At 40.3% G+C, this 20,590-nt stretch overlaps 1 protein-coding gene across 1 annotated transcript in view; it reads left to right on the forward strand.

Annotated features, from left to right (window-relative positions):
* LOC311581111 (solute carrier family 5 member 4B-like) overlaps window positions 1-20,590 on the forward strand; it is a 49,269-nt gene that overhangs the window by 24,458 nt on the left and 4,221 nt on the right. Inside the window, exons 9-13 of the mRNA XM_084753134.1 lie at window positions 3,393-3,528; window positions 5,769-5,876; window positions 11,061-11,211; window positions 16,837-17,005; window positions 17,979-18,194. Of these exons, the coding sequence (XP_084609260.1) occupies window positions 3,393-3,528; window positions 5,769-5,876; window positions 11,061-11,211; window positions 16,837-17,005; window positions 17,979-18,194 (780 nt within the window). The remainder of the gene's footprint in view (window positions 1-3,392; window positions 3,529-5,768; window positions 5,877-11,060; window positions 11,212-16,836; window positions 17,006-17,978; window positions 18,195-20,590) is intronic.

Consider the following 20,590-nt stretch of genomic DNA (forward strand, 5'->3'; position numbering starts at 1 on the left):
TCTTGACCAGCAATAAGTTCTTGGTGTGATAATGGTGCCAAGCTCATGTTGTGGAGTGGGACTTGAATCCAATTAGAAAGTTGTTGTTACTTGTTAATGCCCGGCTGGGGCTCTGGAGAGGTCCAGGGTAGGGGTCTCTGGGGCTGAATGTGGATGCTCTTCCTGTTTGCTTCATCTCTTGGGTGGCCAGAGCTGATGGCTCAGGCAACTGATCAGGATTGGAAGAGAAAGGAGGGAAAGTGAAAAAGAGCCCAAGGTTTCTTCTCTAGGGGCTGGCTGTACTGCGGCTGAGGAGAACTTAAACTGACCACAAGTTTCCTATCCCTGAGGCTGTAAAAAACGGCTTCTGGCTAAAAACTGCATGGGGGTCGTAAAAAGGAGGCTCTTTGATCTGTAGATAGGCCTCTTTGTGGAGATCTCCAATAAGTTGGTGTAAACTTAGGCTTATTAGCCATAGAAGGCTGATGGCCCTGAGTCTGCTAACTTATTTGCGAATATGCAGAGAAGTAAGAAATAAGAGGTAGAAAATAAACCACTCACACACATACATTCAAGAGAAAAGGTGATGAAATTAGGCACCTCAACTTCAACTGAAGTGAAGCTTCCCAGTTTTCATCACTGTTTCTTGTAGATGGCCATACTATACTTCTGAGAAAAGGGAATTACCTCATAGTCGGAAGAGTACATTTAATCACAAAAACAAATGAATTCTAAAATATAACAGGTTCCATGTTTTAAATCTAAATATTTCTTATATATGTATCCACTACATAAGTTCATAGTGAGTTCAGAATGACGAAGGTTGACAGGGTCTAAGGTTCATAGGGTTTGAAACTTACAAGAGTACATGACTTATCAATTAGGATGGACCTGACTATACATTATCCAGCTATCTCTTAGTTCATTATTAGCTCAGGATGATAATTTTATCTGTCTTTCATTCTAAGAAACAGAATAAATTCAGACATATCTAGGTAGCTTCATTCCACTTAGGTCTGTGTGAAGTTTAGGCAAACCTGTCTATCTTTATGATAAAAAATACCAGGATTTGTGGTGCCATCTGCAGTGGAGGCTTATCTGAAGCCACAAATCTGCTAGTAGGCTATTCTTGTGAGGCATCTGGAGGTCCACAAAGGTATTTATTGCAGCCATAACTAACTTTAACTTGTAGAACTATTTGAATCAAATCAGGAATTCCATAATCAGGGATTGCGCAATCAGAGCTGGCCAGTGCCCAGAAAATAACAGTTCACACCAATGCCAGATGCATTTACTTTTGTATTTTCGAGACAGCATTTCTCTGTATAATCTTGGCTGTCCTGGACTCGCTTTGTAGACCGAGCTGGCCATGAGTGTAGTCCTGGCTGTCCTGGACTCATTTTGTAGACCAAGCTGGCCTTAAACTCACAGTGATCCACCTGCCTCTGCCTCCCTGGGTGCTGGGATTAAAGGAATGTGCCGCCATGCCCAGCTCTAACGCCAGATTTTAGAGAGATGCAGCAAAGCACAATTGATAGGGTAGTCAGAGGTAGTCAATTTGGGGCTACGTCACAACACAGACCTTGCAAATACTGGATCACCTCCAGAGATCTCTCATGCCTACTAGACTTCCCCAAATCATTGGCTCCTGACAGCACATCAGAGGCTGGAAGCAGTTTGGGGGTGCATCGTGGTGCAAGACCTTGCAAACACCAGATCACCTCCTAGACAGCTCACATGCCTGGTGAGCTCCCCCAACAGGGTGGCTCTTGGCAGTTACCCCCATGAAGCTCATGCCCATACATCACCAAGGGTCAAGTCTTGCTAGGCCATCATCACTATAGCTTGCAGGGCTCACAGCTGAGTATGACTGACGAGGACTTTTCTCCTCTTGTAGCTTGTTTAGCACCTTCCGGTGTTATGAAAGGTGGCAGTGAGGGTGAGATTTCCAGGACCGTATCAGCTTGATTTTCATCACTCAATTATGTGTGTTTCCAGCAATAGGGTCTTATTGTCAAGTTCTAAAGGGTTAACCAAGAGCAATAGCGATAGCAATAGCATTAGCAGTAGCAGTAGCAGTAGCAATAGCCTGTAATATGTTGAACAGGAGTCTGAAAAGCTGACAGTCCTGTCTTCTTCCTGATTTTAATGAAGAAGCTTTGAGGGTCTTTTTTTCCTATTAAGGATGATGCTGTCTGTGGGCTTCCTGTATGTTGTCTTAGTTATATTAAGATATGTCTCAGTCCTCCACAAATTAACTACAGGTACAGAATACTGACATCAGGAGAAATGGACTTCTCCAGTGAAGAGCATTATCAATTGGTTATTTATTGCCACATTGTTAGCCCTGAAAAACATGCACACAAGTAACATTATACAGACTTATCAGAATATGTGTGTGTGTGTGTGTGTGTGTGTGTGTGTGTGTGTGTGTGTGTGTGTGTTATGCATACAATAACAAGTAATGACAAAAGAGGGCATGAATTTGAAAAATAGTAAATAGAGATATATAGAAATGTTTGAAGGGAGGAAAGAGAAAGGAGAAATGTAATATATTATAAATTCAGAGACAAAGTTTAAAAAGATAGATTCCCCTGTGACCCTATGCTCTTCAGGACATTTAACATATATTTATTTATTTCTATGTGTGTGTGGTTGTTTTCCCTGGGTGTACGTCTGTACCTTGTGCCTGCAGAGGCCAGTAGAGGGCAGTCTGCCCCCTGAAACAGGAGTTACAGATGGTTGCTATCTGCCATATGAGTGCTGTAACTCAAAGCAGGGTCCTGTGGAAGAGCAACCAATGTTTTTAACCAATGAGGCAGAGGTGGTTGTGAATCACTACACGGCTGCTGGGAACTGAACCTAGGTCCTATGTAAGAGCAATAAATGTTCTTTGTTGGCTCTGTTTCTTAACAATTAAACAACCCAACTAGCTTACACAAGAGGGAAAAAGGTTAAAGGGAAACAAGAGTGAACCTTCTGGCGTCTGTTCCACGGGACGGGTCCCTAGGTGTCTCTGGTCTGTGCGCTGGTCTGGCGTGTTCGCTGATCCTTTCCCGGATCCACATGCGCTCAAGCTCAGTGAGAACCTGTTGCCCCTCTTGTCCTCTCTGCCTGTCTGTCTCTCACCCACGCAAGGGCCAGTCTCCTTCCCCCATTGAGATTCGATTAGAAACACAATAATCCAGGTGGAGGCCCCCACCTGCTTCCTGAATTTCAAGCACAAGATGTCACCAAGTCTATCTCAAGGTTAATCTCAGGGAGTATCCATAGTGTTTCTAAGGGGCAAAGCCCACCAAGACTGCTTTCACCTGGGACAAAGCCTGCCGTCCTTCCACAGTTCTTCATCATCGAGCCATCTCTTGGAAGTCATTATTGGTTGGGTTCACTAGTGTGTTGTGTTTTCCTGGCAGATCAATGTACAGCGTTGCTTATGTGGCAAGAACATGTCCCACGTGAAGGCTGCCTGCATCCTTTGTGGGTACCTGAATCTGCTGCCCATGTTCTTCACAGTGATGCCAGGGATGATCAGCCGCATCCTGTACACAGGCAAGCCATGGGTACCCGAATCCTCTCTCGGCTTGATGCCTGTGGTTTTCAAGAAGAGAAAAACTTTGATGGGTTAGAATGAGAGATGGAAGGAGGCGCTGCTGAGAAGAGGCCCAGAGGTGGAGCATCTTGCAGATGTGGCACTGCGGTGTGTCACTTTCATACATGCTGCCTGCCTCCTTGCAGACATCTGAAACTGTGCATCCTGTTCCCATTGTGGATTTAATGTGAGGTGGTCCAGGAGTGCACTGGGTGATGAGGTGGACCTGAGCAAGGATGAGTTAGCTGAGCTATTGTGGTTGGATGTGGCAACGCCTGTAACCCAGAAGGTCTTGGAGGAGCACGTGTCCATCTTGGTCCCTCTGAGACAATCACAACATTGCATTCCTTTTCAATATTTGGAGACATGTTGTTTGGCAGAAATCAATTTCTAAGTTAGATTAGAATACCTAGTATTGATATTTTTCCTTGAAGATGTACTTTTTTTCCTTTACTATGAAAAGTAAAGAAAATACAACCAGTATTTCTGATGAATGGAAGACATGTTTCTAGTGATGGAATCATGAGGTCGCAGTGTTCACTGTGTTTTCCCAATTCGGCATAAGTATATTTCACTTAAGTTCCAAGATGACCTTCAGTGGCCATTATCCCACCGTTTGTATCATTGTAGCGTTGTTCGCAACAGTGAAGGATGTGAACACACTAAGAGGCAAGGAAGAGCTAAGTGATGACTGTACACTCAAGCTGTCAGACACCTGCCACGCGTTCATAAAAACCTAAGTCCAGAAACCCAACAGCCCTGTACAGCCCCGGTGCAGCAGCGCACGCAGTGCCTGTAGCTCCTGTGCTGGAGAAGCAGAGACAGGTAGATTCCTCGGAGCTCACTGGCCACCAGCCTACCCAGAACAGTGGGCTCCAAGCTTGGGGGGGGGGTGACCCTGCCTCAAAAAAACATGCTGAGTAAGCCTGAGGATCTAACTGTGGGTATCCAGCACCCAGAAACAACGCTAGACGTGACGGTGTTTGTATGTAGCCCTGTCCTGCGAGGCAGGGACACAAGGGTCTTGTGTCTTGCTATCCAGCTAATTCACTTGAAATAGTGAGTATCCTGCTCCTTGATAGATTCTGATTGAAAGATATGGTGGAGGTTTATAGAGAAAGATTCTGGACCTAAGGGAGGGTAATAGGGTGGGGGAGGGAGGGTAGGAGGAACAGGAGGATACGAGGGATGGGAGAACAATTGAGTTGTAATCTGAATAAATTAATAAATTAACAAAATAAAATAGGTGGGAAAAAATATTGACCCCTGGCCTACACACATGCGTGTGCACACAGACACACACACCACACACCTATGTTCATATAACATGAACATGGATATGCTGCACACATACATACTGTTTCTCAGTTGAAAAGAATTTTAAATGAAGAAAAATAAATTTGAAAAGTTAATGTGGTAAAGTATTATTGATCCGGGTGGTTCTTTATCAATTTTGTAAAAAAAAAAAAAAACAACCATTATAATATGCTCCAATTAAAACTTTGACCAAGGTATTGTGCAACTTTCAAAGTGGCATATGTCATCACTTATGAACTGTCACCCAGGTGGTCCTCATGAGTGACACTTTAGATGCTTAGAGATGAGTAACCACGACTGGATATTGAACTTAGCTTTGTTTGTATTAGGGATTCACTGCTTCTGAAGGAAAAACCATTTTTCAGGCATTGCTCTGGATCCTATAATCTGTCCGTAAAGCAAGCACAGTTGCCCAGCGCATTGGGAATCATTGTCATTTTACAGTGGTGATAATCAGCTACATCTCTGAGGCTCAGCTATTTAGAACGTTGGGAAGTAGTTGTTGCTCTGGAGAATGTAAGCGGAGCAAGGTGCAGAGCTTGGAAGTGACCGGGTGGCCCGGGATCTGGACCAACTGTTTCGAGTCCCCTGCCACTTACCTGAGGATGAGATTGTCTCCCGTGTCGCCTATAATGCTAGATCACTTCCGAAAGGGACCCCTGGCCCACAGGTCAGTTCCTCAGGAGCTGCTGGTGTGAGGCAGTGTGGGAGGTCTTGTTCTGATCAAGGAGTAGCGAGACCGACGTCATCGAATTCAAAGTTCAGTATCCAACTTCTAGGCAAGTACAGCGTCTGCCGTCTGTGATCTTGCATCTCCCTGCTGTGCCCTGTTTGCAGATCGTACCCAGCTGAGTCCTGCTCAATGAACTGTGTCTCTTCTCAGATATGGTGGCCTGCGTTGTACCTTCTGAGTGTGTGAAGCACTGCGGCACCGCGGTCGGCTGCACCAACTACGCCTACCCCACGCTGGTGCTGGAACTGATGCCTGACGGTTAGTAAGCACCCACACCGCGTCTAGAGGGATGCGTGGGCCCCGGGGATACACTGGGGCAGAATCTCTGCCAGCCCTTCCATTAAGTCAGCCCTTCATCAGGCATCTCTTGAGACTCAGTAGCGATCTATGCCCACAGTCCCTCCTCTTGGGTTTGTACCAAGGTTTTATACACTATGAAAGACCACAGATGCCAGCCCAAACTACCATACCCAGCACCCTGTAAACTATAATTGGAAGAGAAAGAAAAACAATTCATGATAAAAAAATAGATTTAAGCAATTTATGACTGCTGAGCAGCTCTATAGAGGTGCAATACTTGGGTTTTAAGAGAAGTCAAATACATCCCAAAAAGTGCAAGGAACAAATTACAAAACATTGCATCAAAAGAGTTCTAATAGAACAACACAAAAGCATAAAAGAAAGTAATTAATATACATTATTCAATAATATGTCAATATTAATGCTCTCAAATCCATAAAAATGAGACATAAACTATCATAATGAATCAGAAAATAGCACCCCCCTTTTTGATGTTTCTAAAAAACACAAATACCACCAATGGTAGACACGCCACAGGGTAAAACAGAAGAAAGTATTTCAAGCAAATGGAACTAAGAAACAAGCAATGATAGGTATTTTAATCTGCAAGAAAATAGACACAAAACAAAACTAGCCAAAAGAAATAAAGAAATCCACTTAATGCACATTAAACAACAAGCTATTGCATTTCCAAATATATATGCACAAAACAGACACCCAGTTTCATAATACACTATTAGATTTAAAACCACAGATTGACCCTAACACGGGAATAATTGGCAATTTTTGTTTTTCGAGACAGGGTTTCTCTGTGTAGCCTTGGCTGTCTTGGACTCATTTTGTAGACCAGGCTGGTCTTGAACTCACAGTGATCCACCTGCCTCCCCAAGTGCAGGGATTATAGACATGCACCACTGAGCCTGGCTGATAATAGATACTTTTAATATGTGACTGTCTAATAGATGAGTCAACTGGAAAAATAAAGAAAATCTGTGGTTAAATGACATCATAAGTCAGAAGGACCTAATATATCTGTAGAATAACCCATCAAACACTAGGGAATACACATTCTTCCTAGCATCGTGGATCTTTCTCCAAAATGGGTGCATAGTTTGACACAAAATCATGTCAACAAATTAAGAAAAACTTAAATCATATCTTGAATTTTATCTGGCCACTATATATTAAAGATGGATATCAACAACCCAAGGAATAGCAAAAAGCACACAAATCCATTAAAGTGAAACAACACACTACTAAACCAAAATTGGATGAAAGAAGAAATCAAGAAAACTTTTTAAATTCTAGAATTGAATGAAAGTGAAAACACCAAATACCTAAAACTATGGGATATGACGAAGGTAGTCATAAGCATGGAGTTCATATCACTGTGTATTTACATCTAAAATGTTGAGAGATATCAAGTTAATAACTTAATGATGTACCTGATGGCTTAAAAAAAAAAAGAGTAATCAACAACCTCCTATCAAATAGATAGCACTATATAATCAAAGTCAGGGATGAAATTAATGAAAAGGAAACAAAAAAATAATGACACAAACAATTAGTGAAGTAAAGAATTGGTTCTTTGAAACATTTAACAAGATTGATAAACATTAACAAAATTTACCAAAAGAAAGGGGGTCCAAATTAATAAAATTAGAAAGACTTTAAACAGATGTTGAATGAAAAGGGAGATTTTAAACATATATTGAGTAAATTCAGAGGATCGTATATTTTAAGAACCCATGTCATGTCAAAGTGGAAAATCTAAAATTAAAAAATATATATCCTACCAAAGTTAAATCAAGATGAAATAAATAATTAAAAAAGACTCATACATCCAGTGATATTAAAACTGTAATTAGTAATCTCCCAACTAAGAAATAAGGCCCAGGCCAGACGGATGCACCTCAAAATTTATGAGAACTATTACCAATGCTCCTGAAGTTATTTTGCGTACTAGAAAAGGAATGGTATTCTCCAATTTTCCTTTACAAATCTAATATTATCATAGTAACAAAACAAGAGCAGGCACAGGGTCAGAGGATGGCTCAGCAGTTAAGAGCACTGGCTGCTCTTCCAGAGGTCCTGAGTTCGATACCCAGCACCCACATGGTGGCTCACAACCATCTATAATGTGATCTGTTGTGAATGTATATGCAGATAGAGCACTCATAAAATAAATAAATTAATTAAAAAAGAAAGCCCAACAAATAAAAAAAAATTTAGATCAATGTCTATCATCAACATAAAAATTCTCAATGAATTACCTGTAAACAGAAAAGGATACATCAAAAAGATTATCCACCACAATCAAGTCAACCTTATCCCAGTAAGGCAGGGATATTCCAACAAACATAAATTAATAAGCATAAGCCACCACATAAATAGATTCAAGCACAAAACCACATGTTCATCTCCATGGATGCTAAAAGAGTCTTAACAAAATCCAATACCCATTCAAAGTAAAAATCCTGGAGGAAGTAGGGTTACTGGGGACATATCTCAATATGATCAAGGCAATATATAGGAATTTTACACAAAAAAATCCCTAACAAAGGAAAGCTCAAAGCAATTGCACAAAAATAAAGAACAAGACACAAAAATCTACTTTTTCCATACCTATTCAACATAGTACTTGAAATCTTGGCTAAAGCAATAAGACAAGTAAAGAAAATAAAGAGAATATTCAGATATGAAAGGTAGAAATCAAATATTTTTATTTATGAATGATGATTTTATACATAAAATACCATAAAGATTCCACTAGAAACAACAGCTGATAAAACTACATTCATAAAACTTACAGGATACACATTCAACACACACAATAAAACCAGTAGCCCTCTTTGATGAACACACCAAAAAAGAAATCAAGGAGGCAGTAGCATTCCAAATACCCTCAACAAATTATCTTGGAGGAAAACTAAGTAATAAACCAAAAAACTCATACATACAAACAAACAAACAAACAAAAAAGCAGAACAGCAACAACAAATCTTAAAATACTGAAAAAATGAATTGAAGAAGATACCAGACAATGGAATGATTTCCAATGTTCAAAAATAGGTAAGGTGACTACTGTGTAATAACCAGCCATCCCACCAAAAGCAGTCCTCAGATTCTTCACAATCTCTATCAAAATTCCAACAGAGGTCTTCAAAGAAACTAAGAAAATAATCTAAAGCCAGGAGTGGTGGTGCACACCTTTAATCCCAGAACTTGGGTGGCAGAGGCAGGTGGATCTTTGTGAGTTCAAGGCCAGCCTAGTATACAAAGTGAGTCCAGGACAGCCAAGTCTACATGGAGAAACCCTGCCTTGAAACAAAACAAAAACCAAAAAGAAAATTATTCTAAACCTCATATGGAAACACAAAACAAACCATGTTAGCCAAAATAATCATGAACAACAATAACAACAAAAACAAAAACTACTAGAGGTATCCTTGTCCAAGATGTTAATTTATACTACAGAGCAAAACAGCTCACCGTTCATTGGGATAGAACTGAAGACTGACATGTAAGCCCACATTCCTACAGCCATCTGATTTTTAAAAAAATTATTATTATTATTTTGGACAGAGCTGAATGATACAACATTGAAAAAAAGTTAGTGTCTTCAAAAATGATGTTGGCCAAATTGAATAGCTATACAATTTAATCCTTTTTTATCCTTCTCAAATGGATCAAGGACCCCAACATTATCACTTGATACCCTGGAACTGATAGCTATGTAGGAAATTTACTTGAATTGGTCAGCACAGGAGAAGACTTTCTGAACATGAATTCATTAGTGCACACATTGAGACCATGAACTAATAAATGGGACGCCAAGAAATCAAAACATTTATGTATGGCAGATGACGTAATCACTCAAACGAAGAAGCATCCCGTAGAATAGGGGTGGGAAATCTTTGCCAGCTAATATCTGACAGATGATCAATACACCTCTCATGTCTGAGAAGCTTATTTTTGCAGTAGAAGGTCAGTAGAATAAACTACAGAATCCTTAGCCCCAAGTGGAGCAGATATAGCACGGCCCCTCCTCCCAGTACTCAGTGTCATTATAAAAGAGTGGGAAGAAAGACTTTAATAGACAGGGGCAGTGGATGGCTACAAGAAAACAGAAACAGTGTTTCCCGGACACAGCAGAGAAGTTACATATGCGGGTTCATGGCAGTGGCATTGGCATGCACCAGGTCTGCAGAAACACAGGCCAGACACATCTTAGTGTGAGTGTGGGAGCTGAGTATGAAATCTCGGAGCTGTGTAGGAATTGGCAATCATTTGCTCCTGGGAGAGAAAAAGATGTTTTTCTCTAACTTTAGCCTCTTGTAAGCTAAGCATGTTCCTGTGGAAGACCATACATCCAAGAAGGTCTGGGTAATGCAGTGATGATTTTGTAGTTTGTTTGTTTGTTTGTTTTTTGGACACAAAGGTAGGTAGGTAGAGAAAGGGGCTGAATCTGTAAAGAGTTGGGAGTGGGAGTAAATATGGTCAAAAACTTGTGGGATACTCTCAAAGAACTAGTAAAACTTGAAAAAAATTGTCAGATTGAGAGTGTGCAAAATACAGTGCTTTATTTTAAACAGGAACAGTTTGAATTTATAATATGTAGTTTAAAGTGTACACTTGTTTTTAAGGAACAAATTCAGTATTGAAAGAAACACTAAACTGAGCAATGAACCTCAGAAAATGCATGCAATATAAATCTAGATATTTGCATCTTAAGCTAATTTCAAACCATAGAATCTAATTATCCATGATATCCTTTTATTTTAAAAATTAAACTCTCATATTAAAAGTCAAGGATTTCACTGCTACATTTTTACAATCAAATATGGCTAAATTAATTAAAACTTGTCATAACTATTCTGTAGTGAAGTATTTGCTTTACAGGAATAATCATAGTACTCACCATATATTGATGCTGTAGCATCTCAATAACTTTCTAGACTGTTGTTTGCTTTCACTGATTAAATCTCCAAGAAAAATTAGTGACGATGTACATTGATAATCACATTAGCTAATAACTCTGTGAGGGACAGCTTTATCCTTGAGTGGGTCTTTGATTTAGCAAGTCACTCATAAGCCATGACATCCTGACTAACCAGAGACTGCACCCTCTCCTGACCCCAGGACTGCGAGGCCTGATGCTGTCAGTCATGTTGGCTTCTCTCATGAGTACATTGACCTCCATCTTCAACAGCGCCAGCACGCTCTTCACCATAGACCTCTACACCAAGATGAGGAAGAAGGCGTCAGAGAGAGAGCTCATGATAGCTGGACGGTGAGGGAACCCGGGCTCTGCCTAGACTCCTCTGAGGAGGGTGGAGACAGGCAGGAACTACAGATCACCGCTCTTTGGATTCAGAGAAACTAAAAATGTAGTTCTACAACGGGGAAGACCCATTAGGGAGTGTTCAACTCGACCTTTTCCTCCACAGACACAGAGTTGTAGCCATACTTACTTATTCTTTCCCCTTTTCATTATCCCTACAGCTTATGCTTTTTAAAGCATCCATTCATGTTTAATGAGCTATACTTCACACCGTAAGTCTGATAGCTAAATGTATTTCCCTTACACTTTCCATGCTACCATGTGGAAATGACCAATCACTTCACTCGCCCCCTCCAACAGAAACTTAACAACTGCATTCCCTAAAGGCTGAACCATGCTAAACAGAGCTAGACCCTAAAAAAGAGACAAAGTCCATGGGGCTGCTTGGAGAATTGTGTCAACCCAGGAGGCCCTGAGCAGCCTGGGGGCCTTGAAGACAGTGAGGTGGAAGGAAATAGGAAACAGTTCTGACGTGGCATCCTTTCCTCCTTCAGGATTTTCAAGCAGACTCAATATTGAGAAACGTCTTTAAATTTTAGGTTATTTATTTTAATTAAAATATAACTACACAACTATGCCTCCTTTTCCTCTTCCAACCCCCATGCCCCCTCCCCCCAACCCCTTCCATGTGCTGCTACACACCTCCTAAAATTCATCGCCTTTGAAGGTTATTACACACACACACACACAGTAATACTTTTATGTATATGATTTTTGGTCTGACCACTTGGTGTTAGATAATCAGTTAGGGGACTCATCTCTGGGGAAGACTAATTTTTTAATAAGGGATAAAATGCATATTTATTCATCAATCTAAAAACATGTACATAGAATAATACAGTTAGAAATTATGCTGGCTTCATTAAGTGATAGGGTAAGTTCTCCTCTAAGATCTGTGACTTCACTAATTCAGGATAGTTGGCTAGGTTTCCAATAGCAGGCATAATTTCCCTTCCTGTTGAGCCATGCTTAAGCCCAATTAGAGATCTGTTGGTTACAGCCACCATTGCACCTTTGTGGTCTCTTGCCATTCTGGTCAACGTGAGTCACAGGTTTCATCACTGAGTAGAACTACTGATTGGCAGCGTACGTAGCACCTTCTAATACTAGGAAGCACTATCAGAGCAGTACTGGGAGCCGGCTTTAGTGTCAAATCCAGCTTGGCTCTTCTGAATCCTGTGTGGTGTCCTTGGCAATAGGAACTTTACCCTCTACATCTGGGAAGCAACCACCAGCAATAGTAATAGCCCATATTGCCTTAGGTATCCGCTGGCCTACCCTGATCACCAATTCAAATGGGAACGTTTTTGTCCCTGATAGTAGGGTTTTTGTTAGATGACAGCCTATGGTTCTTATAGAGAGTGATGTCACTCCAAGTGTCACAACTTCATTTAAGGTAGGTATGTCTACACAAACACATGCATGGAGTGTATATTAGTTTAGATAAATATAAAAAGATGAATATATAAAGAGGTGAGGTATTATCAAGGCCACTGCAAGCAAGCTCAGTATTTATTTGTCCCCGTTCCTTTCTTCTGAGTTTTACCTCTTTTTTCACTATCCAATAAAAGCCGCCTGCTCATTTTTACTACGTCCCCTGTCATATCAACTGTATTCTGTTGGTCCCTTCCACTGTCCCCTGATTCCCGTAGAACCTTTTTACTTCCTGCCATTACTCCAGGTCATGTGCTCACATCTGGTGATTTTAAATATGGAGCCACAAACTGGAGAGACAGTTGCGTGTATCTGAAATGTATGTTAATGAAAATGTGCCATATTTGTCAGCTGAAGGTCGTTTATGTTGTTCCCACTTCCTCGCTATTGTGGAAAGAAAGACAGTGAGCACGGCTGATCAATGAGTTCTCTGGTCATATGTCAAGGAGTTTATATCTGGGTCATATGAAAGACTCATTTTTAGCTTTCTTCAGAGTTCCCCGTGATGATTTGAAAAGTGAGTATACTTGTTTACAAGTCCACCAACAAGGGCTCCTGTTTTCCCCAAATCTTCTCCAGAGTTTGTTGTTGGATGTTTTGTTGATCTTACCTGGTGTGACTTGGGTAAGATGACACCTTAAAGTTGTTTTAAATTACATTTCACTAATTGATTGAGTAATTAACATTTTTGAGATACCTTTTAGCTACTTTATCTTCTGAGAACTTTACATTAAGATCTGTAACTCGCTTTCTGAATGGGTCTTCTTTTATTTTTTTTCCAAATAGAAGAGTTATGATAATTTAATTATTGATGATCAGTCTTTCCTAGAGTTACACCTAACCATGGCACATGAAGTTAAACTACAAGATCAAACCGGAAAAAAATCCATGAGAAAGAAAGAGAGAGAGAGAGAGAGAGAGAGAGGAAGTAATTGGTTTAAATACCCAAATATAAGTAAGGTAGTCCATAGAATTAAAAAAAAAACTATAAATATATGTAGAAGCAAAGCCAGCTTTTTAAACTTAATTTTAGGCATAATAATCTTACATGTCAGGTGTAAATGTTATGTCAGGTAACAGAAAAGGAAAGAAATCTGATCCAGATCGTAATGGCTAATAATTTGACTTAACTCAGAAGTTTCTTTCTTAATGGTTTGACCAGCTAGTCCTCTCTGCTGAAGACTGCTGTCCCTCCTGCCCACGGCTTGGGCCTCATCTGGATCTGATCCTAGGAATTAGAATCCTAGCTGTGTGGGAGTAAATATGTGGCTTCTTGTGTGCACAAAGTTTGGTGGTTGGTCAGCAGGGGGCGCTGTAACTAGGATTCCTGGAAAGAAGCTGTTTGCAGAGGTTTGTTGACTGTGAGTATCAGTGATGTGGACGTTAGGAAGTTGTTTTCCAGAACCCAGGTACAATTTATGTAGGCCTGTATTTAGCCCATAGATAGGTATCATATTTGCACCTCTGTGTCAAAACTAACGTCCTGGGATAAACAGATACTGACCTTCTGTGATGTATTAATTTGACAAACCCGGCTTTCCACCCATAAAGGACTAAGGACATTTTCAGCATCTGAGGCCTATAGCAGAGATTTCTCTGTTGGGCTGTAATTTATGTTTAAAATGTGTTCATTTTACATTTGGATTGTAGGCCCCTCCTTCTTCACCTCGCAGTCCCACCCTCCTTCTCTCATCCCCTTCTCCCCTCCCCCTCCCTTCGTCTTCAGAATAGGGAAGCCCTGCTCCCCTATCACCTGACCTCAGCCTATCAAGTCTCATCTGGGCCTTCCTGTATCCTCCTCCTCTGTGGCCTGGCAAAGCCACCTTTCCAAGTGGAAGTGATAAAGGAGTGGGTACCAGAATCCATGTCAGAGGCAGCCCCTACTCCCCATATTGTGGGACCCACAAGGAGACTGTGCAGCCTACCTGCTACATCTGAGCAGAGGGTCTAGGTCTTCAACATGCATGGTCCTTGGCTGGTGCATCAGGCTCTGCAGCACCCCTACCCCACCTACATCTGCTGGCTCCATGGGTCTCCTTGTGGAGCTCCTGTCCCCTCCAGACCCTTCTATCTCCCAAATCTTCCATAAGACCCCTTGCACTCCACCCCAAAGTTTGGCTGTGAGCCTCAGCATCTGCTTCGATCTCCTGCTTTCAGAGGACCTCTAAGGTAGGCTCCCTTCCTGTTCCTTCTCTTCAACTGCTTCCAGTGTCTATTCTATTTGTCCTTCTGAATGAGAATTAAGCATCCTCGCTAGGTTGCTCCTTGTTATTTAGCTTACTTATGTCTGTGTATTATAGTGTGATTATCCTGTGTTATGTGGCTAATATCCACTTATGAGTATATACCATGAGGGTCTTTCTGGGTCTGAGTTACCTCGCTCATGATTATCTTTTCTAGTTCTACCCATTTGCCTGCAAATTTCAAGATTTCCTTATTTTTAATAGCTGAGTAGTATTCCATAGTGTAAATGTACCACAGTTTCTTTATCCATTCTTCAGTTGAGGGACATCTAGGATGTCTCCAGATTCTGGCTATTATGACGAATAATGCTGCTATGAACACAGTTGAACAAATGTCCTTGTTGTATGGTGGAGCATCTTTCAGGTATATGCCCAGGAGTTGTATAGTTGGGTCTTGAGGTAGAACTATCCCCAATTTTCTGAGAAAACACCAGATTGATTTCCAAAGTGGTTGTAAAGGTTGCACTCCCACCAGCAATGGATGAGTGTTCCCCTTTCCCCACATCTTTGCCAGCTAGTGCTGCCACTTGAGTTTTTGATCTTAGCCATTCTGACAAAGTGTAAGGTGGAATCTCATAGTCATTTTGATTTGCATTTCCCTGGTGACTAGGGATGTTGATCATTTCTTTAAGTGTTTCTCGGCCATTAGAAATCCCTTTATTGAGAATTCTGTTTGAAAGAGCAATTCTTAACTTCATTTGGAAAACCAAAAAACTCCCCAAAGCTAAGACAATCCCGTAAAAGGAAAAGATCTTCCGGAGGTATCTCCATCCCTGATCTTAAGCTGTACTATAGAGCAACAGTAATAAAAACTGCATGATATTGGCATAGAAACCATAGAAACAGATATGTGAATCAATGGAATAGGAGCAAAGACCCAGACATAAACCCACATACCTATGGAAACTTAATTTTGACAAAGAAGCCAAAACTATACAATGGAAAAAAGATACCATCTTCAACAAATGGTGCTGGTCTAACTGGATGTCTAGGTGTAGAAAATGCAAGTAGACATTTATTTATTACCCTGCACAAAACTAAAGTCAATGGGGATTAAAGACCTCAACATAAAATATGACACACTAAATCTGTTAGAAGAAAAAGTGGGGAAGAGCATTGAGCTCACTGGCACAGGAGACAACTTCCTGAACATAATGCCAACAGCTCAGGCTCTGAGATCAACAGTTAATAATTGGGACCCTATGAAACTGAAAAGATTTTGTAAGGCAAGGGTCACTGTCAGAAGAACAAAATGACAACCTACATACTAGAAAAAGATCTTCACCAACCCTACATCTGACAGAGGGCTAATATCCAAAATATATAAAGAACTCAAGAAATTAATCACCACCAAACCAAATAATCCAATGAAAAAATGGGGTACAGAGCTAAACGGATCTGAGCAGTATTTTCAAAAATTCATTTTAGTTGTTAAAATACTCAGCACTTCTTGCCAAGGTATGCAACCTTTTTAGATATTTACTATTCTAATTCTAATCTATGCAATTTGACTCAGTTTCCCTCAAGCTAAGAAAAAGGGAACAAGATGAGTCTTCTTTATCATCCAAACATTATTGGTAGGTAGAAATCGCCTGGTGTTTCTTTCTAATTGATGAGTACATTACAAACTATTAATCCATTGCTGTGATTTGAGTTCATTTTGTGAGTGGAAAGTTAATGTTATAAATAAAAATATAATGTCTAGTAACTGAAAAGAAGTTTAGTTCTTGACATTTTACTACCAGGTAATCTTTCGACACGGTGTGGGTTCGTGCAAGGTCAAGCAGCTTGGCTTTGCTTGGAAAACCGATGAGAGAGTAGAAGATTGACCTGAGGAGTGCTGGAGGCAGACATGACGCTTTTGCTTACTCTTTGGACCACTGTGTTTTCCTGGCAGGGTGTTTGGCATTGTTCTACTTGTCATCAGCATCCTGTGGGTCCCGCTGGTGCAGACATCACAAAGCGGGCAGCTGTTCCACTATATATCAGCGTTTTCCAGCTACATTGGACCTCCCATCACAGCTGTCTTCGTGCTTGCCATCCTCTGTAAAAGGGTCAATGAACAGGTAGGTGAAAATGAGGGACTATGTTTGTGAGAATGATACAAAATTAGAACGTTTAATGGGTAGGAAAAGATATTCTTGTACTCAGGCGCAGTGGCCCACACCCGTGGTTCCAGAATCTTACTCAGGAGCTTATGTCAGGAAGACCTCTTGAATTCAGAAATTCAAGACATATCTATTGTCAGGCCTGAAAAAATCATAGATCTGTTTATTAGGCAAAATAAATAGCAAGTGTTTAAACCTATAGATTGAAAAACAGAAGTGGAAAAAACACTCAGCTTTGGTTAGAGAGGACAGCAGGGCTATGGAGTTCAAAAAAAAAAAAAAAAAAAAAAAAGAAAAAAAATGATGGAAATTATTTGGAAAAATTATGGAAATTAAGTCATTTCAATCATTTCCACAATATGCATATCATAATATAAGCCAGCTGTCCCTGTAAGTGTACACAAAGAGCATTTGTCAATAACGAATAGAACAAAATGGAAAGAAATGCACAATGGAGACCCGGAGAAATGCTCAGAAGTTAAGAGCACCTGCTGCTCCTGCAGAGGACCCAGGTTGGTTTCCAGCACCCACACTTGGGAGCTCTTTAACCACCTGTAACTCCAGCATCAGGAAATCTAGCTCCCTCTTCTGGCCTCTGCAGGTACTTCATGCATGTGGTGCATACACAGATGAGCACGCACACACATAGACACACACACACACACACACACACACACACACACACACACACACACACACGGTTTTAAGGTGCTCTGGTATCTGAGAAACAAGAATAGCAATACTCCACTAATAAGCACATATCGGTAACTTTCTTTGTTTTGAATATCTATCTTTCTGGTTTGCCACTTACTTTTTCTTGATGGAGCAGGCAGGATCGTAATTGTTCTGACTTTGAAGATCTCATGTTTTCTAAGCATTGGTTTCGCTTTTTAAGTTTTATTTATTTATTTACCCACTTACTTATTTTCAGGGCGCATTCTGGGGGCTAATGATCGGACTTGTGGTAGGCCTGATTCGGATGATCGCTGAGTTTACCTATGGGACAGGCACCTGCTTGGCTCCCAGTAACTGTCCCAAGATCATCTGCGGAGTGCACTATTTGCATTTTGCCATCATCCTGTTTTTCATGTCCATATTCATAATCCTGGGAATCTCCTTCCTAACGAAGCCAATCCCTGATGTTCACGTGAGTAATGAGCGATGACTCCGCGCTCGTCTGAACACATCATTTCTTCCTACCACTGTTGGCTACTGCAGAGGCTGAGGCGGTGTGGCCACTGTCACACGAGAGCGAGAGTCCAGCTAAGCAACAGCTTCCTACCTAGCGTATGCAGAACACCAGACGATGAGGGAGAGTGAGATTAGGAAATGAGCTGGGAATTCAAAATCCTCCTGACTCGGCTGGGGAGTAACTCTGCGCCGCTGCCTCAGGACACCAGAGTGACAGTGCTTGGTGCTGCATAAGAGACCACAAAACACCAGAGAGCCAAAGAGTCACATGGGCTGCACCAACTTAGGGCAAAGCAAACAACACCCAAAACCTGAACAGAGATAAAGTGCACACAGCAACAGGGATGAGAAGATGGAACGTATGATGCATTTTTGTTATTAAAATTGCCCTAAAAACAAAACCCCAGAAATAATGTTTCATGTTGGTAAGAGAGTGTGAAAATTCTCACATTCCACAATTGTTGGTGAATAGTGAATTTTATGATTTGTAAGAGGGTAATTTGTATTTGCCATTTTTTACTCTTATAAGTTAATAATTCTACCTTTAGTAGCTTAAGTAGAAATATATGCACAAATGTGAAAAATATAAGTATTTTCTCTGCAAATGTTTCTAAGGAAAAAATAAGGCCTGGTGGTGGTGGCGCATGCCTTTAATCCCAGCACTTGGGGGGCAGAGGCAGGCGGATCACTGTGAGTTCGAGGCCAGCCTGGTCTACAAAGTGAGTCTAGGACAGCCAAGGCTACACAGAGAGACCCTGTCTCGAAAACAAACAAACAAAAAGTACAATCTAGATTTCTGTCAATAAGAGCATAAATAGACACAAAGAAGAACTAATTTATATTTAAATATGAACAACATGGTTGAATCAGTAAAAAAAATTAGAATAGTATATAACCCTATAAAATATTTTTAAAAATACAATAGACTTAACTTTAAAACAAAGGACACAAATTCTTTAAGTAGATACTAATAATTTAGTAACATTGTTTCAGTTTATTACTAGCATGTGCTAATACTTCCCTGTATTTGGGTTTCTCATTCATGAACTTTAATGTGATGCCCATTTGCATATAGACTTGAGGAGCAGCAAGTACAAGATGTCTAGTTTGGGAATTTGGAGCACGTGGCAGCAAAAAGAAACCAAAACAAAAAAATTTATTAATGACATATTATCAGAATTCATTACTAAGTACTTACACTTGATAATGGGAATTGAACAAACGCATGCAAGAAAGCACATACTTATCAAAGGAAAATGTAAACATAAAAGTTATGTGATAGTAGGAATAATTATAACTTAGTGCTAATTATTAAAGAAATGGTCTCAAGGATGGATGAGATCATCATTTGGCTCAAATATATTGCGAGTTTTCAACTTCTGAAGTAGACTGATTAGAATCGAGAGCTATCTCACAGATATCCATGAAAACTGTTGCCAACTCACAAACCAAAGCAGTAATGAAGCACGCCGGGCAACAGTTTGGGGAAGACTAGGAGGAAGCTAATGCAGGGCAGGGCTAGAATTCAAGGACTCTGAAGAAGAAAAGTTTGACAAAACAAGTGAACAAGTGCATTTAATATAAGAAATGTTATTTTAAGTGTTCGTATTGTATCGTCAAAGAATCCTAGAGATGACCCAAAAGCATCTAGCGTTAGTGTCAAGAACAGACAAGAAAGTTAAATTCTCACAAACTGGTAGAAGTAGAACCAATTTGTATAAGTTTGACAACATTATCATTATAAATATAAAAGTCCATTGGTATTCAAGACAATTTTACTAGAATGACCTAAAGCTAGAATTTATTCATTATGTCTAATCTTGTGGCTTGCATTTGTGTCCAAAAATCATACAATATATGTTATCCACTTTAAGTTTAAATTTTTAAAATTTGATACAGTGTTTCTTGCAAGCTTGGGGCACACTCTGATGACTAGACTAACATTAAGTTCACAGAATGTTCCTGCTTCTCTCCCTTGTGCTGGTATTAATCAGCAAGCAGATCAAGCATTAAAATCTGAAATGATAGCAATCAAAATAATGACAAATTTAGTTTATAATAACAGTTGGTGGAAGTGTGCAGGTGACTTAAGAAAGGTGCAAATCAAGCAGAACTACTGTGTAACCATGACGGATCCAGAAGCCGACTGAGATAAAATATTTGCTTTTGTCTCTCTCTCTATGTATAGCCCTGGGTGTCCTGAAATTCACTATATAGACCATGCAATGTCTTCAAACTCACAGAAACCCATCTGCCTCTGCCTTCCAATCGCTGGGATTAAGGACGTGAACCTCTGTGCCCAATCAATAAACCATTTTAAAGAATAAAAGTAACTATAGGACCAAATGGAAG

Source organism: Acomys minous (assembly GCF_964271855.1).
Source record: "Acomys minous genome assembly, chromosome: 13".
Taxonomy (NCBI): Eukaryota; Metazoa; Chordata; class Mammalia; order Rodentia; family Muridae; genus Acomys; species Acomys minous.